At 42.7% G+C, this 15782-nt stretch overlaps 2 protein-coding genes across 8 annotated transcripts; one reads left to right on the top strand and one right to left on the bottom strand.

The window, feature by feature from the left end:
• Positions 1-2092, bottom strand: zcrb1 (zinc finger CCHC-type and RNA binding motif 1). The gene is made up of 8 exons (XM_018685166.2): positions 1950-2092; positions 1666-1768; positions 1537-1565; positions 1311-1422; positions 1089-1196; positions 865-974; positions 708-783; positions 1-515 (listed from the first exon to the last, which is right to left on the bottom strand). Exons 2-8 carry the CDS (start codon positions 1747-1749, stop codon positions 363-365), a joined length of 672 nt encoding a protein of 223 aa, XP_018540682.1. The 5' UTR covers positions 1750-1768; positions 1950-2092; the 3' UTR covers positions 1-362.
• On the top strand, positions 2068-15695 carry pphln1 (periphilin 1). 7 transcript variants are annotated; one of them, XM_018685162.2, is made up of 12 exons: positions 2068-2154; positions 2690-2737; positions 3136-3200; positions 3346-3561; positions 3988-4049; positions 4207-4323; positions 4648-4820; positions 5003-5089; positions 6129-6164; positions 7017-7072; positions 10014-10151; positions 14713-15695. In XM_018685162.2, coding segments are annotated over exons 2-12 (1224 nt in total). In that variant the 5' UTR covers positions 2068-2154; positions 2690-2736; the 3' UTR covers positions 14986-15695. The 7 variants fall into 7 exon arrangements, with proteins under 7 accessions (XP_018540678.1, XP_018540676.1, XP_050933504.1 ...); XM_018685160.2 differs by having other exon boundaries at positions 4648-4826; XM_018685161.2 differs by lacking the exon at positions 2068-2154 and adding an exon at positions 2168-2511 and having other exon boundaries at positions 4648-4826.
• The last annotated feature ends 87 nt before the right edge of the window (positions 15696-15782 follow it).

Genomic DNA, 15782 nt, shown 5'->3' with positions numbered 1-15782 from the left:
TTTTATAGTTTGTTATTTTATTGTATTTTGGACACATTTCTCAGCACTTTTTACATTTTATATATGTAAGTAGTCAGTACCTCCCTCTCTTCTAATTTTTAAAATATTCTGCAGTTAATATAGTTTGTCATTAAGAGACAAGGCTTTATTGAAAAGATGTCACACACATAATCATCAGTCAACTCAACAACAATTACACAGTATTTCCAGGAAAATAAAAAAAGCTCTGCTCTATGTACAAGAGGACAAACTAAATGGAAGCATCTTTTCACATTAATAACTCCCCCACAGTATAACACCAAAACTAAATCCATATTTACCAAACAGCTTGGTGATGAAGTCCAGAATGTGTGTCATTGTTATCAGTCACTGAGCTCCTCCTCGTCACTGAAGTAAGCGCTCTTTTTGATCCTTGGTTTCCTTGAATCTGAGGATGTTGAGGCGTGCGCGTCGTCCTCTTGAGACGAAAGTCTTTGCTTCTTCTGTTTCTCCTCCTCTTCTGCGATACAGGCTTGCTGGAGGGACACGAGAGAGAAGAAATATGATACCACTATAACACGAATTGGTAAATGTTTGTTCCTGCGGCTTCTGTCTCAAACAAGGTTTCATTACATGTGATGTTTAGGACGCACAAAAGGGGACAAGCCTTCCTTATTATGATTCAGCAAGTTTTATAATTGTTTTCTACAGTGTACCTGCACACTCACCTGAAAAGCTATGGCTTGGCTCAGACTATCTAAGGCTGGGTCCTCTCCCTCCTCTTCACTTTCTTCCTCTTCTTCACTGTAAGAGAAGAGGTGTAGGAATTACAAAAACAACAGTCTATTATAGAAGATCAAACATTTTAAGATCTAAAATACTTACACATGATCAGGTTGTTGAGCCTTTTTCTTCTTTTTCTTTTCTTTCTTCTTTGGAGGTTCTCTCTCTCCCAGCATGTTTTTGGGGCATGCGTAGCTCAGATGACCTGTATCCTGTGATTTTCATTCAAAAACATGCAAATTAATTCAGAATGGACAGACATTAGATTATAGTTGCAATTGTAATTGAATAAAGTTTGATGTTAGAGGACAAAAATCTTCACTAACCCCACATTCATAACATTTCGACTTGTCTGTGTAGTTCCGCCTCCTTATAAACTCAGCTGCTCGTCCATTGTCGATTGCAATGCTCGCTTTCACCGTCCTGCCAAACAACTACAGAGACAAACGCCTTTGACAAATGGATATCACTGACGAGGAGACTGCGAGCTCACACTCAGTGACACACAACATGTGAAAGCTAACGGTCTTGATGTGGAATAGACTCACCTGTTTGTTGTTTACTGCTCTTGCACAGTTATGAGCTGACTCTCTGTCCAGGAAGAGAACAAACGCCACCCCTTTACTCTGCCGAGTGTCTTTATCCTTAACAATTGTAACCCTGAAATAGGATTAAACAACTTTATTTTATAAAACACAGGAGTATTCATGGTTTTTACACATTGCTATGAAACATAGAGAATAAAAAGCTAATTGTGACAGAGCCAAGACTTACTTTACAACTTTTCCATATTTGGAAAATAGCTGAAATAAGACAAAATGATCTGTGTCAGTGAGGAAGTGAATGTTATGTGTTTTTGTCAATCGGATGCATGGTAAACATTACTTCATAACAACAGATTACCTTGTGTAAGTCATTGTTGGTCAGAGAGAAAGGCAGGTTAGACACATACACAGTGCTTTTGCTTGGTGCCAAACCCCCGCTCATACTGAACGAATGCGACACACTGTGAGACGAGAGAAAGCAGTCAAACAATCGTCAAAACTGCTTAAGAACACTGTAAACAACCAGCCACTTGTGTAGCTTTACACGTCCACCATTAACTTTAGGTGACGTTAAACATCTTAACGTTCCTTCAACCAGCTGAGTACCAATTTTTTGTTAAATATATTAACTAAACGACTTACCAGCACAGCTTCCACTATTAGAATAACATCCCAATCTTTTTAAAATCGCAGTATTTTGCGTTTTTGCATGTAGTTAGCTGCTTAGAAAATAGAAACAAGCGCCATATCTGTACGTCGCAATTTGATGACGTACTGTATTCCTCGTCCAATTAAAAAGGCTGTTGTCCAACCGGGAGAGGCTAGGCTAACTAACCGATAGAGGAGGGTAAGATTGTTTTTGCTATTTTTACGTGGGATAAATGACCTTTTACTGTAGGGTATATAACATATGTTGATCTGAACGAGGCCGTTATTCACCGTAAATATTTATTCGTAGTTTTTGTGGTGCAGTAAGGCTAAGCTAACTTGCCCCCCCGAGATGAAATAAAACGTGCGGATGTTTGCAGCATATATGGAGGCTAGCTAATTAGCTGTGCTAGCTACCCGTACCACAATACTTAGCGATAAATTCAGCAACACAGGACATGTGGTGACTTTTGTGACTTTCAGCTTTGGTGGTCGTCATTCGGGTGCTATCCTGCTGAACAAGGGTGACACTGATCAGTGCAGTGTAGTAACACCAGTCCGTATCTCATCTCACAGTCGAACACTCTCCCTGTCTTATTCCATTTCATGCTTTGTTGCAGAATAGATAGAGTTTCCACCTAAATTTACCTATGAAGACTCCCCCAAAATATGGGCATGAAAACTTACTCCTAATGTATAGTTTAACACTGTTTTTTCCTCTAATTGTTTTACAGATTGTGTTGAAAATCTTACATACCACACAGAAGTCTTTGAGTCAAAAAGTAAGTTCTCAGCCAACTCTTTATAGTGCATTTCATTGGTTTAATAACTAGCAAGGACATATTTCTCCTGCTGGGGTATATGAAACAAAGAAAAAGAGGATATTTCAAGTGACTCATTCAAGTAGATTGAGATGTAATTCAGATATTTTATGTATTGTTACATGAATATTTTTACTGATGCCAAAACTAAAAAGATCAAATTAAATGAAAACGACAATTATATGTTCTTGAATTTTGATAATACTGTGTTTTACTAGAACATTACTGCTCAAAGAATTTGGGCGAACGTCACTTGAAAAAGGGCAGAAACCTTTTTTATTTATTTTGTGGCACCACCCTTGGATGATGAAATGTAGTGTGTATACAACACTTTTCACTATTCTATTTACCTTTTGCAGTGACATACAGGAGAGACAGGAGCATACGAGAGGTGTATGATGAACGCTTTTTAACAGAGAGGCCGGTGAGTGTGATCCAAGTAGCTTCAGGGTCTCTTTTGTTTTTCCGATATCACTTTTGTGTTTTATGACACTGAAAAGTTTGTGCGTTCAAACACGAGTAAGAAAAACCAAGGTTACCAAATCCATAAAATGTACCCATTCTCATAGGGTCCGTACCCACGGGCAGGTGGAGGGGTGGAGAGGAGGGGTCCCTTTGGCAGGCCAGAGGACGACTATGGCCGGGGTGGGTATGAATATGAAGGAGGTCCCCGCTTTTTTCCAAATGGCGGCGGCCCCCGGAATTACCATGAAGATCAGAGGAACTACCACGGGGACAACCTTCACTTCCCTGCTGAACGAAGAGCCGTTCTGCCTTCAAGGAGGGTGAGAGCGAGACTTCAAGTTACCATGAGAAATTCACAGAAGCAAGGGATAACTACCACTGTAAACTTCTGCCATTTGATGCAGTTGCATACTATATGCTGTACTGTCATATCATTAATTAACCATGCACATACGTATATGGCCAGCTGAGGGAGCTACAGTTAAAGGTTCAAGTTGAAATACTTTATACTCCTTTCTTATGCACAGTGTGAGCAACACTGTAGTAATTAACTGTGACAGGTATTTCTTTATTGGGCTGTGAAATTCCATCATGATGTATTTTGGGTTTTTTAAATTCTATTTTCCTGTGTTGTTGCTGTATTTCTTTTGTTAGTACTAAGCATGCTCTGAAATTAATGCTACTGTGTCATCACAATTATGCAGAAAGGGGGTCTCCTTCTCAAATTTTTCAACTGTGTGTTGTAGGAGGACTATCCCTACAGAGTACCCAGAGAAGACCCTCACACAGGACGGCCTATGGAGTTTGGGTAAACTTCTCCTCAGCTCGTTCAGACGAGCAGTGTTAGCTGAACAGCAGCAGCACTTGGGCAACAGATTTTAGTTGACAGGCTCGATAAAACTGTGAAAGACGAATTTTGCACATTGCACATGTGTTTTAAATCAAGTGTGTTTCTGTCCCCTCAGCGCCAGAGCTCCACCCCCTCACAGCGTGCGAAATCAGGGCATCTACCCAGCGCCCAGGTCCCTGCCAGAGAGCGGGGAAGACACACTAGTGCAGGCCATCCTCAACCTGGACAGAGGGTACGAGTGAATACACACTTCATCACTGGTTAGGGCAGCCATGTGCCACCATTGTCTTAGTGTATTCAGCTTATTATTGTGTGTAATTAGTGATAATATCAGCAGCTTTCATTGGCAAATGTATGTGTATGTGACCTTAAAAAAAGCTAGAGGGCAGCATTGTGCTTTGTCTGACACAGACCAGTATCAGTTGTGGTGGCTGTTGGTTTATAACTGCGATGTCTTTGTGAAATATTTAGGAGCTAATTTGTCATTCACTGCTGTACTGTATGATGTTTGGGCCGTTCAAATTATGATAGCACACACATTCCCTGTGGTTTCCAGGGAGGACAGAGACCACTACAGGAGGAAGGCAGCCCCGTTCCCTCCCCTTAGAGAACGTTCTCCCGTGCGCCGTGAGGTGGCCCGCTCCCCTCACAGCCGCTCCGGCTCCAGCGTCAGCAGCAGAGGCTACTCACCAGACAGAGCCAAGGGCCTGCCATTTCCCTCACAGCAAGGCAAGAGTATGTAGAGTTCTTAGTCTCCCCTGACGCAGTCTGGAGTTCTTTCAGTTCAGGCCAGCCACCCACAGAAATGTCTGTTCATTGTTTAGAAACAGAACTCTTTTATTTTCCCACCTCCTTTTTTACCACTTCACTGTCTATCCATAACTGATAAATCTGGCTGACTGGCGTTTCAGGTGCGGACGGTCCAGACGGTCACGCGGGTGTTTCTGAGCACCTCTGGGGGCCGCTCTTTCCTCAACAAAGTGGACATGACACTTTGGGTCTGTACATGGAGACTTGTGAACAAGCTTGGACCTGGGTGATGATAAGCTCAGCTGTTGCTCCTCACACATCTCTTTGCATCCTTGTCATGTCAGAAAATGTTAGCTTCCTGTACCTCAAAGATGTCTGCCACTGAGTCTTGAGAAGGATGCAAGGATGGAGGACTGAATGAATTAAAGATGCTTAAAATAATGAGGTTTAACTTTATAGAACATAGTAAATTGTATATAGTATGACATATAGGATCCTGTTTAAAAACATTTTTGACACTGAAATTCTTTCACCCAGGTCTGAAGTAAGCTGCATCATGAATTTTGTTTCTTATTTAGTACCTAGTCATGACTTTGCTGTAATGGGTTCCTGTATGTAAACCATCTCCTCCCTGTTCTGGAGCTACATTAGCACTCTCCATAGTTCCTACACTCTGAAAATGAAGGATAATGTGTAGGAACGGTGGATTTTTCAGTCCATATCAAAGCTGCATGATAATGTACTTAAAAGCAGTAACTTGGATAAATAGCTAAATTGCTAACCGGCACTTTTAATCCATGCCAGATATATATCATATAGGTTTTTACTGATGGGTTTACATATCTACTTTCCCAGCAGACTAAATCTTGAATCAAGTGGACTGTAAAATACACAAGTGCTAAAGTATCTCCTTGTTCACCGCATGTTTGTTGGCTTTGTAGCTCTAAACCTTCCAACATCCTTGTTTCTGCTAATATTTTCATTTAGATCTGCTACCATCTTCAGCGCTGGCTATATCTCCTTTAAGTTTACATTTAATTGTTGCCTTTTACTCATGAAAACGATGTTGGTGGACCACAGAGCATCATCATGCTAATATGGCAAATGGTTGCTAGATGATGGTAATCTGAAATGCATGATTCCAACCTATTGAAAGTGGAGCGCAACTTCATGAATCATATTTTTAGTGGAGCATCAGAGCGGTTAGCATGCTTGCTAGTTTGCTGTAAGATAAGAAGGTGTAGTTATGTACACAGCTAGTGACCTCATGGTTTGGTCTTCCTACAGGGTATGAAGAGACTTGTTCTCAGAGCAAGATGACTGGTAAGTACAGTTCAGTATAGCTGTTATAGACGGGTTAGAAAAGTTACATCAAATGCAGTCTGGCAGTAGTTTCCTACCTTTTTAAATCTTGTTAACTGAAGAACTAGATCACTTAATGTACCTGTTACAGTCTCTACTGTTTCTGTCATCAGTTATTTTTCAATAGAAATCAGTGAAAATGAGATGATATGCAGAGGATTTGTTTCGGATATATACAAAGGTTACAATCGTCAAACTTAACCTATTCCCAGTCTGCGTAACCCGAGAGAGACAGAAGGCGTTTCTAATGTGTCCTGCAGCCAGCTGTCCTCCCCGCTCTGTCTGCCACTTTGTCAGGCCTCATAAAGATGCCACCAGGTCGTGTGTGGATGAAGAGGGAAAGGGTATAGGATGTCTGATGGATATTCCTGAGGCCGACGTTTCCACTCCGGGGTGTTTTTGTTTCATTGCTAGGTGCTTAGAGGTCGTGTTTGTTTGGCTGGTTTCTGTTGGTAGAGGAACAAATGGAAAGTCAGTGACTGGAGAGGAGGTGGCGTCCACAGTGAGCGTGCTGCACTGGAGTTTGGAGCACGATAGCGAACTATCTGTTTCTTGATTGTTCCAGATGTTCTAGCCTAGGTACCTGTCTGGATCCTGGAATCAAACTTCTCCACACACCTTTACAGAGCTCTGATTACCAAAACTCCTTACACACTCACTCACCTCCCAGACACACTAATCACCCACTTTTTTTTCCATTGAATCCCTGCTCCTCAGCTTCTCTCTTGTATCTTTTTTTTTTTCCCATACACCAGTCTGTTCCTCACTCAAGTCTCACCATGTCAAACTTCTCTTGTCTCATCATTTCTCCAGACAAAATTCCTGGCCTGTCAAGAGAGGGCTCTCCACACAGTGCGACGTCAAACAAGGTGGGTAAATGATTATTGGGCGAGCAAGAACACAACACAAACCTTTGCTTATGTTATGAATATAAACCTATAGACCTGTTTATTATATACCATGCAGTCTGTACACTGTCACTGTACAGCACAATGCATCTGGAACTTCTTAAATTCCCTCCTTCTAATAAGCGTTTAGTCCCATTGAAGTGTGTTAATGGGTTTTAAAGTGGCACTCACACAGAGCATGAAAGCCATCAGGCCCAGGCTTTGTTTACCTGTGGATGTAAGCTGACCTCACTCACAAGAACTTGTAATGGTGAAAGGGGGAAAAGGGGCTCAAGTGTCAAAGAAAGTATGAGCTGTTCCTCTTGTTTTCAACAAGAAAATACGTTTTGCTGTTTGGACTAAGTGCTGAACGTAGATATCTCCTGCGCTGTTTTGAAAATAGCAGCTTGTTTTGCTGATAACTGCGCAGGGGAGTGTAAATAGAATCAGATGTGATTAGGCGCAGTGCGTCTGGCCGTGGCCACCCAGAAGCGAAGAGGCTAACTCAGTAGCCTGAGTCATAACTTTATCACAGGATCTTCATGTCCAGGAGGAGTCCCTGTGGAACTCGTTGGGATGTGTTTAGACCGTTTTACACTGAACAATCATTTCCTTTTTCTGTTAAAGACTCTGACTCAGTATGTTTGGTAGCTGTGACTGTGGATTGATAGGTAACATGGGGCACACAGCTTGTTGTGTGAGGGTTAACAATACTGCGCATACATCCATTTAATACATTAAACAATAGACTTTCACTGATGTGAGACGTCTCTGAGCTCTCTTTGTAGTCACTGCTGTTTCATTATAGGTAGTAAAATGAACTGACACAGGACATCCACCTAACATTCTCATCATGTACCTAACTTGTAACATTTTTACGACTCAGGCTTAAAGTCACTTTGATCAAAAAGCCTATAAAACTGTATCTTTAAATGTTGCTTTAATGTCCGTGAAGTCTCATTATTTATCTCATTAGCAGCCCTCAGATCTTTTTTAAGAACACGCTGGAGGTCATTGGAGTGTTGCCATTCTTTGTTTTTAATGGATCGTCCTTTTAACTTGTATAGTGCGTCTTTGTAAAGCATCAGAAATTACAAGATACGACATAGGAACACGGCCTTTTCCTCTCCTGCTAATGTGCATTTTTGTAGGAGTCACCCACCACCGCCCAATCAACTGCTGTGATGAAAGTTTTTTGCTAAGTGCTCCACCCTTCCACACGCACACTGCTTCTGCTGCTGTTTGATCTAGCCTGTGGTGTATTGTCGTTCTCTGTTCTGGGGGCACAAACCCATAACCTTGGCCAAGATGAAAGGGCCGTGCTGTGCCCCCAGTAAAGCTCCGCGCTAATGGCCCCGGCCACTGCCCCTGCTGCAGAGATTCAACAAACACACACAGGCTTTCTGGAGCCACCCCAGACAGAAGAGACTAAAGAGGGGACCTAAAGAGCAGCTCCGGCGCTGGCTGTGAGCCAGGGTGGTCTAGAGGGTGGGGAGCATGTCCTGGAACTGAAAAGGTCACCAGAAGGGTTCATCCCAACACAAAGCAGCACATTCCTGTCAGTTAAAGTGGGATAACATTTTACCAACCAGGACTTTTCACAGACATTCATGGTTCCCAGATGATGGACCTAAAAAAGTCCTAAATGTGAAGGTCACTTCATGACAGACTAAGCAGGCAGCAGCATTAAAGCTCCTTTTACATTGAAAAACTCAGCCATACCTCCCTATTGATCTTTTTTGGTTTGTGTCCATGTTTGCACAGAATACTGTGTCCGTCTGCCAGGCTTTGTATTCAGACTAAAAACATCCCTTCCAGGTTGGGCTGTGCCCAGCCAGCTGAAGTGAAAGACACAGACGGGGGTATTTTTTCACTACTGTGGCTAAAGAGGCAGAACGTGATCTTGCATACATGCACGAGGGTGCACACTGGACTTCAGGGAGGGAACTGGAAAGGGGGGATAATTGGATGATACTTTCTGAGTTGTGCCTTTTTATTTTAGGCCACTTTGTGATGTACCATCTCCTGTAATTTCTTTCCTCTGTCATCTTAGAGGTTTAATATGATTAAGTCAGTGGCCTGTTTCCCTTAATGTATGAGTGGACTTTAGTCATGGCTGGGCAGTTCTTCTTCCTGGCCTTCAAATAGTAATAGTATCAGGAAATGAGAAAACAGAAATTCAGCGGTGATCCAAACTGGCCTCATTTCTCCCCTTTGCTGTTTTTTGGCTTTCACAGTAATACTTATGGTTACTAGAGTTTCCAGTCTGCCCATTAGAAGACTCATCATGGCTTGTCTGGCTAGACTTCCTATTCTCTTAAGCTATAAAAACAGCTGAAATGTCAGTTTTTACGGTTTAGGTAGAAAAATAAACTTGATCCTAGGCCAGGTTCTGCTCACAGTCTGCTCAGTAATGACTGTGCACAATATCTTAGCGCGCTAATTCTTTATTCTTTGTCTAGTTGTAGATGGAACTAGAAATCCACAGCCGCCAACTTCCATAGGATCCACTTTGACTCTGCAGCTATAGTATATCTAGGCTTTATCTTTAAATACGCCTGATCAACCACGTCTTTCCTGTGAAGTTATAGAGTCAGTAGGTCAGGCCATAGCACTGCACTGGCTATCTGTGATTGGACTATAAGTTGCTGACCCACGTCCTGTAACATTTCCCACTCCCTGCATTGTGCTATTGCTCGCTGTGTCATATCTGTCATCTTGGTGTATTGATTTTGTTCAGTAAATTGTTCTGAGTTGGCTTTAATCATCAGCTGGAACCACAGGAGTCTGCTTCCTCTGTGTGTTATCAAAGCTTTTTTTTTTTTTTTTTTAATATGCTGTCCATTTAAAAACACACTCATCCGCTTTTACTTGGCACTCCTCAGAAGAGTAATTCGCTCTTTCATCTCCTCTGCCTTTTTAGGAGGAGAACCATCCTCCAGAAGCAGAGAAAGAGGAGCCGCTGGTAGCTCCTGTTGTGGAGGAGAGCCAAAAGTCTACGGACAACTTTCAAGAGCGACGAGCCCTGGCCATCGCAGCTAAAGCCCAGGAGATAGAGAAGGTACCTCTCCAACTGTTGGAATAACACATCAGCTACTAAAAACTGAGAGCTTTCTGTTCTGTTATAGTCCCTTAAACTCCACTGCTCTCCACTCTCACTCTCACTGCTAACGCTTTTGGACTGATACAGTAGCTAGGATTCTATATTGGTATTCATGTAGCATAAAGAAATGCATATACATCCATACATGGTTTTCCCTTTGGACAATGGCTGCGTTTACAACCCTTTCATTACAAGTTGGTAATTTGTAAGACTTTTCTATAAATGTCAACATCACAGTGCATGCGTGACACACACTGTACCTCTGGCATATGTTCCCATACATATGGTGGCCTTGGGTTTTCTGACTCACATGTGGGTTATTTTACTGGAACAGTCACCTATTATGTCCCTAACAAGGCAGGAAATTAGCTTTTCTGTCCACCGGTCACGGTGCCGGGTACATCACCAGCAACTTTCACCACTGCCTGCCAGATTAGTTTCAGCACAGAGTCGAAGTGATGGGTGATTATCTGGCAATGTGGCTACTCGCCAGATTTACCAGCATTTTCCTGGTGGCTCTTGTCAATCTCCTGTCTCCCTGACTGTGAGAACTGCTCATTATACTTTACACACAGACCTGCACACAGGGATCTGGAAACATATACACATGAACATATAACACAAGTACAGCTTAGACAGAAGTTTGTGCACACACTAAATTGGGAGGTGGAGCAGCAGCTAACAGAGCTAAAACCACCCGAGGCTCCAGGTTCCAGCTCTGCTCAGTTATCTAATGAAGGCCACTCCTGCACCAGCGCACGCCACCGCTGCTTTACTGGGACCATTAAACCTGAGCCAGCTCTGCCCTGGAGCGCACACACTGTGCTCTCACATCGAGCTGCACCACAGAGCCTACAGGCTGTTATAACACTGTTGCTGACGCTGCAGCTTCTGGCCTGTTTTATGGCCTGTCTATTTCTCCCCCATCTGCGTCTCCTCTCGTTCCTTTTACAAGACAAACTATAGAACATTTGAGCTCAGCTGTGTGAGCTTTAAGTTGAAATGTTGTCATCACACTAGAGGTATTTTAATATATCTCTTTTGTGACATTCAGGAAACCTGCATGAAGGTCATTTGTGACTTGGCCGTCCTCACTCTGTCCGCCATGAAAGGCTGGATTGTTTAGTCACGAGTGTGAGCGAGAAATCAGTCTCTGTGAGTGCTAATCATAACCTGAGAGACTTGCCTTCACATCATGGTTGGTTACTTACAAAATAAACCCCTGGAAAACATATAAGCACTGGTCTGGTTGCTGGTATTAATTCCTCATCATGCCCAGAACACACAGCTAATCACTCTTAAGCCGCTCTCACATGTGCTCTGCAAAGTCACAGCAGCTTTTCCAGTCACAGTTGGCGCTCGTGTTTAGCTGCTTGACAAGTGTCAGCCAAATGTTTGGCTCTCTGCTCCCAATCTGGTCTTGCCATCTCTTTCACACACACACACACACACACAGTCACAGTCACAGGGGCACAAACACACTTCAGTCCAGTAGCTCCTCAAAAGTCCACCAACTGTCTCTAAAAGTTTCACAGATCACAAGCTGATCTTTCCATCACCGGCCAGACGTCGTGCTGGGCCTCGTTTATGCCAGTGCCTCAGTGTGTGTGTTTGTGTGTGTTGGTGTAGTTAAGTGAAGTTTGTTTCCGCTGAAATTCAACCTGAACCCGTTCTCGTCACCAGAGTTGACTTTGGCTGCTGTACAGACTAACTGGTAATAGTGAGTGACAAGGCATGGGAGGGAATAAAGGGTATTATGTTTTACTCCTCATAGCTCAGACTGTGACACAAAGAGAGTTTTCTTTCATTTGTTGAGGAATCGAAATATATTTGGCTGCAAGACAGACAAGTCAGACAGCTCCTGCCTCACTGAGAGGTTTTCTTTTAGGTACAAGGACGGCAGAACCGGACTCTTTCATTCCTCTGTTTCTCTTATTTCTGAAGCCAGGCAGGCTCACACACACACACACACACACTCTCCCTTTCAGCCACCATCATGCAACATGCGGTTTTAACATCCTATAGAAAATAAAACCCTAACGGAGAATACATTTTTAGAAACGGACAGCTCTTGACCGACCCCACCCAAGACTCAAGAACCGGTCCTTTCCTTCCTGATTGGATAACAAGGGAGGGATTTCAGGAAGCGCGTTCTGAATACAGGACGTATATTTTCAGCAGTGTTAATCTAGGAACAACTCTCTCTGGGTTCTTAGAAGTTGTTGTCAGCACAGTTGATTGGATACTTCCTCAGAAAAGCTGATAAATAAAGTCACTGTCATCGGCTGCTGAATGAGACCAGAGGACATTAATAAAAGATTAAAAGGACAGCTCTTCCCTCACAGTGGAGGGAGGTATGTTTGTTCTGATTGGCCTGACGGTTGTGTAACATCTTCCGGTTGATTATTTACTGTACATGAGGAATGTATAGAAACGCCCAGAGGACATGGCATCAGCATAGTTTCCTGAAATTGTTCCGTTCGCCACAATTTTCCTAAACTGAAATGTAAAAAACTAAAGCGAGCTCTCGTGGTCGGCAGTATCGGTTTGTTTAATGCAGATTTTGGAGCGCTGCCATCTGTTGTCACAAGCTCATTAACTCTGTTTGACAGCAGATCTTTATTTGAGATCTCTCCTCTGCCCCGACCACACTCCCCGTTCCATTGTGAGAAGCTATAAATAAGCCAGCGAGTTAGAACGCCCCGCAGCACAGAAGCCACTGTTGGTATCCGGTGAATGACTGAAACTCACCCTTGCCTGGCCTAATTTTACTTACACACACACACATATACAGGCGCAGGGGGCTCATGCATAAACACACACATCCTCCTGCACACAGCCCTTGTCATTGGAAGTGCCCTTGTGTGTCCGCCCGCGGCTCCGAGACTTGATGCTCGACGTAATAAGCTGCAGCGCCGCTCAGTGAACTGACTTCCACAGAGTCAGAGAAGAGAGAGGTGACTAAGAGATGGAAGTTAGGACAGTATGAGGTAAAGAGAGACTGACAAGAGGGGGGAAAATGTGTCATGAAATAGTGGAGGGACAGATGGAGGAAAATGGAGTAGCATCCCTCAGAGAAACAGAGGTGTGACTGTCTGGACTCAGGCATTTCTACAGAGACACACTGTCTAATTAGAAAAGTCTTCATGTGTCATGTGTATTTGTAGTTATTTATATTTTGAGCATTTTCTGCCTTCATTTGATGGTGAAGAAAAACAAGGATGAGGGATGAAACAAAGGTCCCCGGTTGGATTGTAACTGGGGACGTTGCAGTTCATGTTTGGCGTCTTAATCCCAAAGCCACAGGTGCACTGTGATGAGGTGTACTTTGATAATTACATGCATTTAGAAGCACCTGGGATCTTTTAAGGTCATAAATCCCTTTTTCCCCCTCTCCTCCATTAATCCAGTTTGGGGACCAGCCACATCTGCAACAGGCTGAACAAGTCAGTCCAGATGTCCCTCTACTGCTCCTTTCAAGTTCCCAGTTTTGATTATTGATTATTTATTCAGAGAAAGCTATAAATTCCTGCCTCTAAAATCTGAATATTTTCGGTTTTTACTTGGTTTTCTTTGATTTTAAAAACTAAAAACCATCTTTGGATTCAGGACCGTTTCTATTTTTCTAGCATTATTGTAGACCAAATGACAGAGAGAATATTCTGTAAATGAATAGTGAAAACAGTCAGTTACAGTCGTACTTTTTTGAGTCATCACTTAAAGGGTAGATTTTATTCCTGATAGTCCCCCATGAAGTGCTGCTTTACACTTTACTGCAACTATTACTGTGTTTTCAAAGGCCTGAGGGGAAAAGAGTGTTCATCAGGAATTCATGTAAAAGATCTGTTTCAGTTTCTAATGTGTGGGAGTCTGTTCTCAGCATATCTGGAGCTTTGACTTGTATTAGGGAATGGAAACTGAAATGCAAGTATTACCATCCGTTGAGATGACTCTAACTTTCCTCCCTCTGAAATTTCGTTGTCGGCTCATGTGATGAAGTCATGAGTTTCAAACAAACCTGTTTTGGTGTTTTGCAAATGGAACCACTTTGTGTGGAAACAGCAGCTCCCTCCATTGTTTTATGAGACATTTGAGGCTCGGTGTGAAATGGCAGCTCCCTGACAAGACTCCAGCGCCTCTTCCTCATTGTCCCTCTAACACCTATTATATGCCTCTGAGCCCTCACTAAAGTGGGGTTTATAGCATCTGGGGCTGCACTGTCCTACATAAAGGGCCCTCATTAAACTTGAGAGGATAAGTATTTGTCTTTTGACACTACATGATGTGTGGTAACACCAGAGTGATCAGCTCAGGCTCAGTGACACAGGAGTATTTACACCTAGGCGACAGGTAGAGCAGGAAGGAAGCAACTTTTCACCTCCACATTTAAGACCTTTTCTCTTGTAGCTCATAACCCTCTGCATACAGATGGGTGTGAATGTGTCTGTGAGAATGTTTCTGAAAGTAAGTTTTTTTCTTTCTTTTTCTAAACTCATTAACTATTCCTGTCAATGCTCAGGTGTACCGCCAGGACTGTGAGACGTTTGGCATGGTGGTGAAGATGCTGGTGGCTAAAGACCCCAACCTGGAGAAGCAGCTGCAGGTCCCCCTCAGGGAGAACCTCGGGGAGATCCGCGAGCGCTGCCTGGAGGACCTCAAACACTTCATCAGCGAGCTGGACGAGGCGGTCCGGCAGCCAGAACCCTCCGTGTGCGACTCGACCACTCCATCTACATCGCTGGGAGGTCATAAACTTTCAAAGACGGCAGTGAATCACAGCTCATCTTACTGACACGTTGGACCGATCTGCTTCAATAATGTGAGACTGAGCATTGTAAGACTGACTGCTGAACACGACAGATATCTCGGAATCATTGGGAATTGCTGGACTGAAGCTATTCTGCAGCACAGCAACCAGATGAGCAACTCTGCATTGAGAGAGGATGCAGTGCTGCATGTATGTATGTGAGGATGAACAGTGTTAGTTTTGAATGGAGCATTTTTACATTGAAGTTCTCTGTTAAAAGTTGTTGGTTATAAAATATTATTGAAAGTTGTTTTTCTGTCAGATGTCGGCAAAAATGCATTTTGTCTATTTAAGAAGCTACTACCCTCACATCACATTGTATATGGTTAAACCTTTTTTTGATAAAAAATATGACGGTCCTTTGGCATGATCACGTTTTTTCAAAAGAAAAGCCAGATAAGACAATGATTCATTTTGTAGTGTTTTCAGCTATGGACATTTTTATTTTGTAGCAGTCAGATATATGACTTGGTGCTGCTAAATTTATAACAGTTTGACATTATTGTATAAATTTGTACTGTCTAGAAATGCCAGTTCAGTACTTTTTCTGTTGTTGTCTCATTTTGCTTTTTGAACTTTATATCTCATGAAAACCTGCACAAAGCTTGGTTATTTTGATTAAATTGAGACAAAGCCTTGCACAAACTGAGATGTCTCTGAAGGTCGAAGTAAAGATGATTTCTGTTAACTTTGAAGTTTGTTCATTGTAATCTATTAACACAAGTTACATATTTGAAAACCCCATCGGCATCACAGACCATATGCTTAAAATTGGATGCATG

This window comes from Lates calcarifer, linkage group LG18 (genome assembly GCF_001640805.2).
Source record: "Lates calcarifer isolate ASB-BC8 linkage group LG18, TLL_Latcal_v3, whole genome shotgun sequence".
Lineage (NCBI taxonomy): Eukaryota > Metazoa > Chordata > Actinopteri > Centropomidae > Lates > Lates calcarifer.
Note: the sequence above shows the minus strand (reverse complement) of the source record. Positions and strands in the feature narration are given on the sequence as shown.

What these genes read in the sequence shown, in the direction of transcription:
- pphln1 (XM_018685160.2), top strand. An exon ending in CCGTTCTGCCTTCAAGGAGG is followed by an intron (nt 3,562 to 3,987) that starts GTGAGAGCGAGA and finishes TGTGTGTTGTAG; the next exon opens with GAGGACTATCCCTACAGAGT. An exon ending in TCCCTCACAGCAAGGCAAGA is followed by an intron (nt 4,827 to 5,002) that starts GTATGTAGAGTT and finishes CTGGCGTTTCAG; the next exon opens with GTGCGGACGGTCCAGACGGT.
- zcrb1 (XM_018685166.2), bottom strand. Translation starts at nt 1,749, where the DNA reads ATGAGCGGGGGTTTGGCACCAAGCAAAAGCACTGTGTATGTGTCTAAC. An exon ending in CCAACAATGACTTACACAAG is followed by an intron (nt 1,566 to 1,665) that starts GTAATCTGTTGT and finishes GTCTTATTTCAG; the next exon opens with CTATTTTCCAAATATGGAAA. An exon ending in GCTCAACAACCTGATCATGT is followed by an intron (nt 784 to 864) that starts GTAAGTATTTTA and finishes CTTCTCTTACAG; the next exon opens with TGAAGAAGAGGAAGAAAGTG.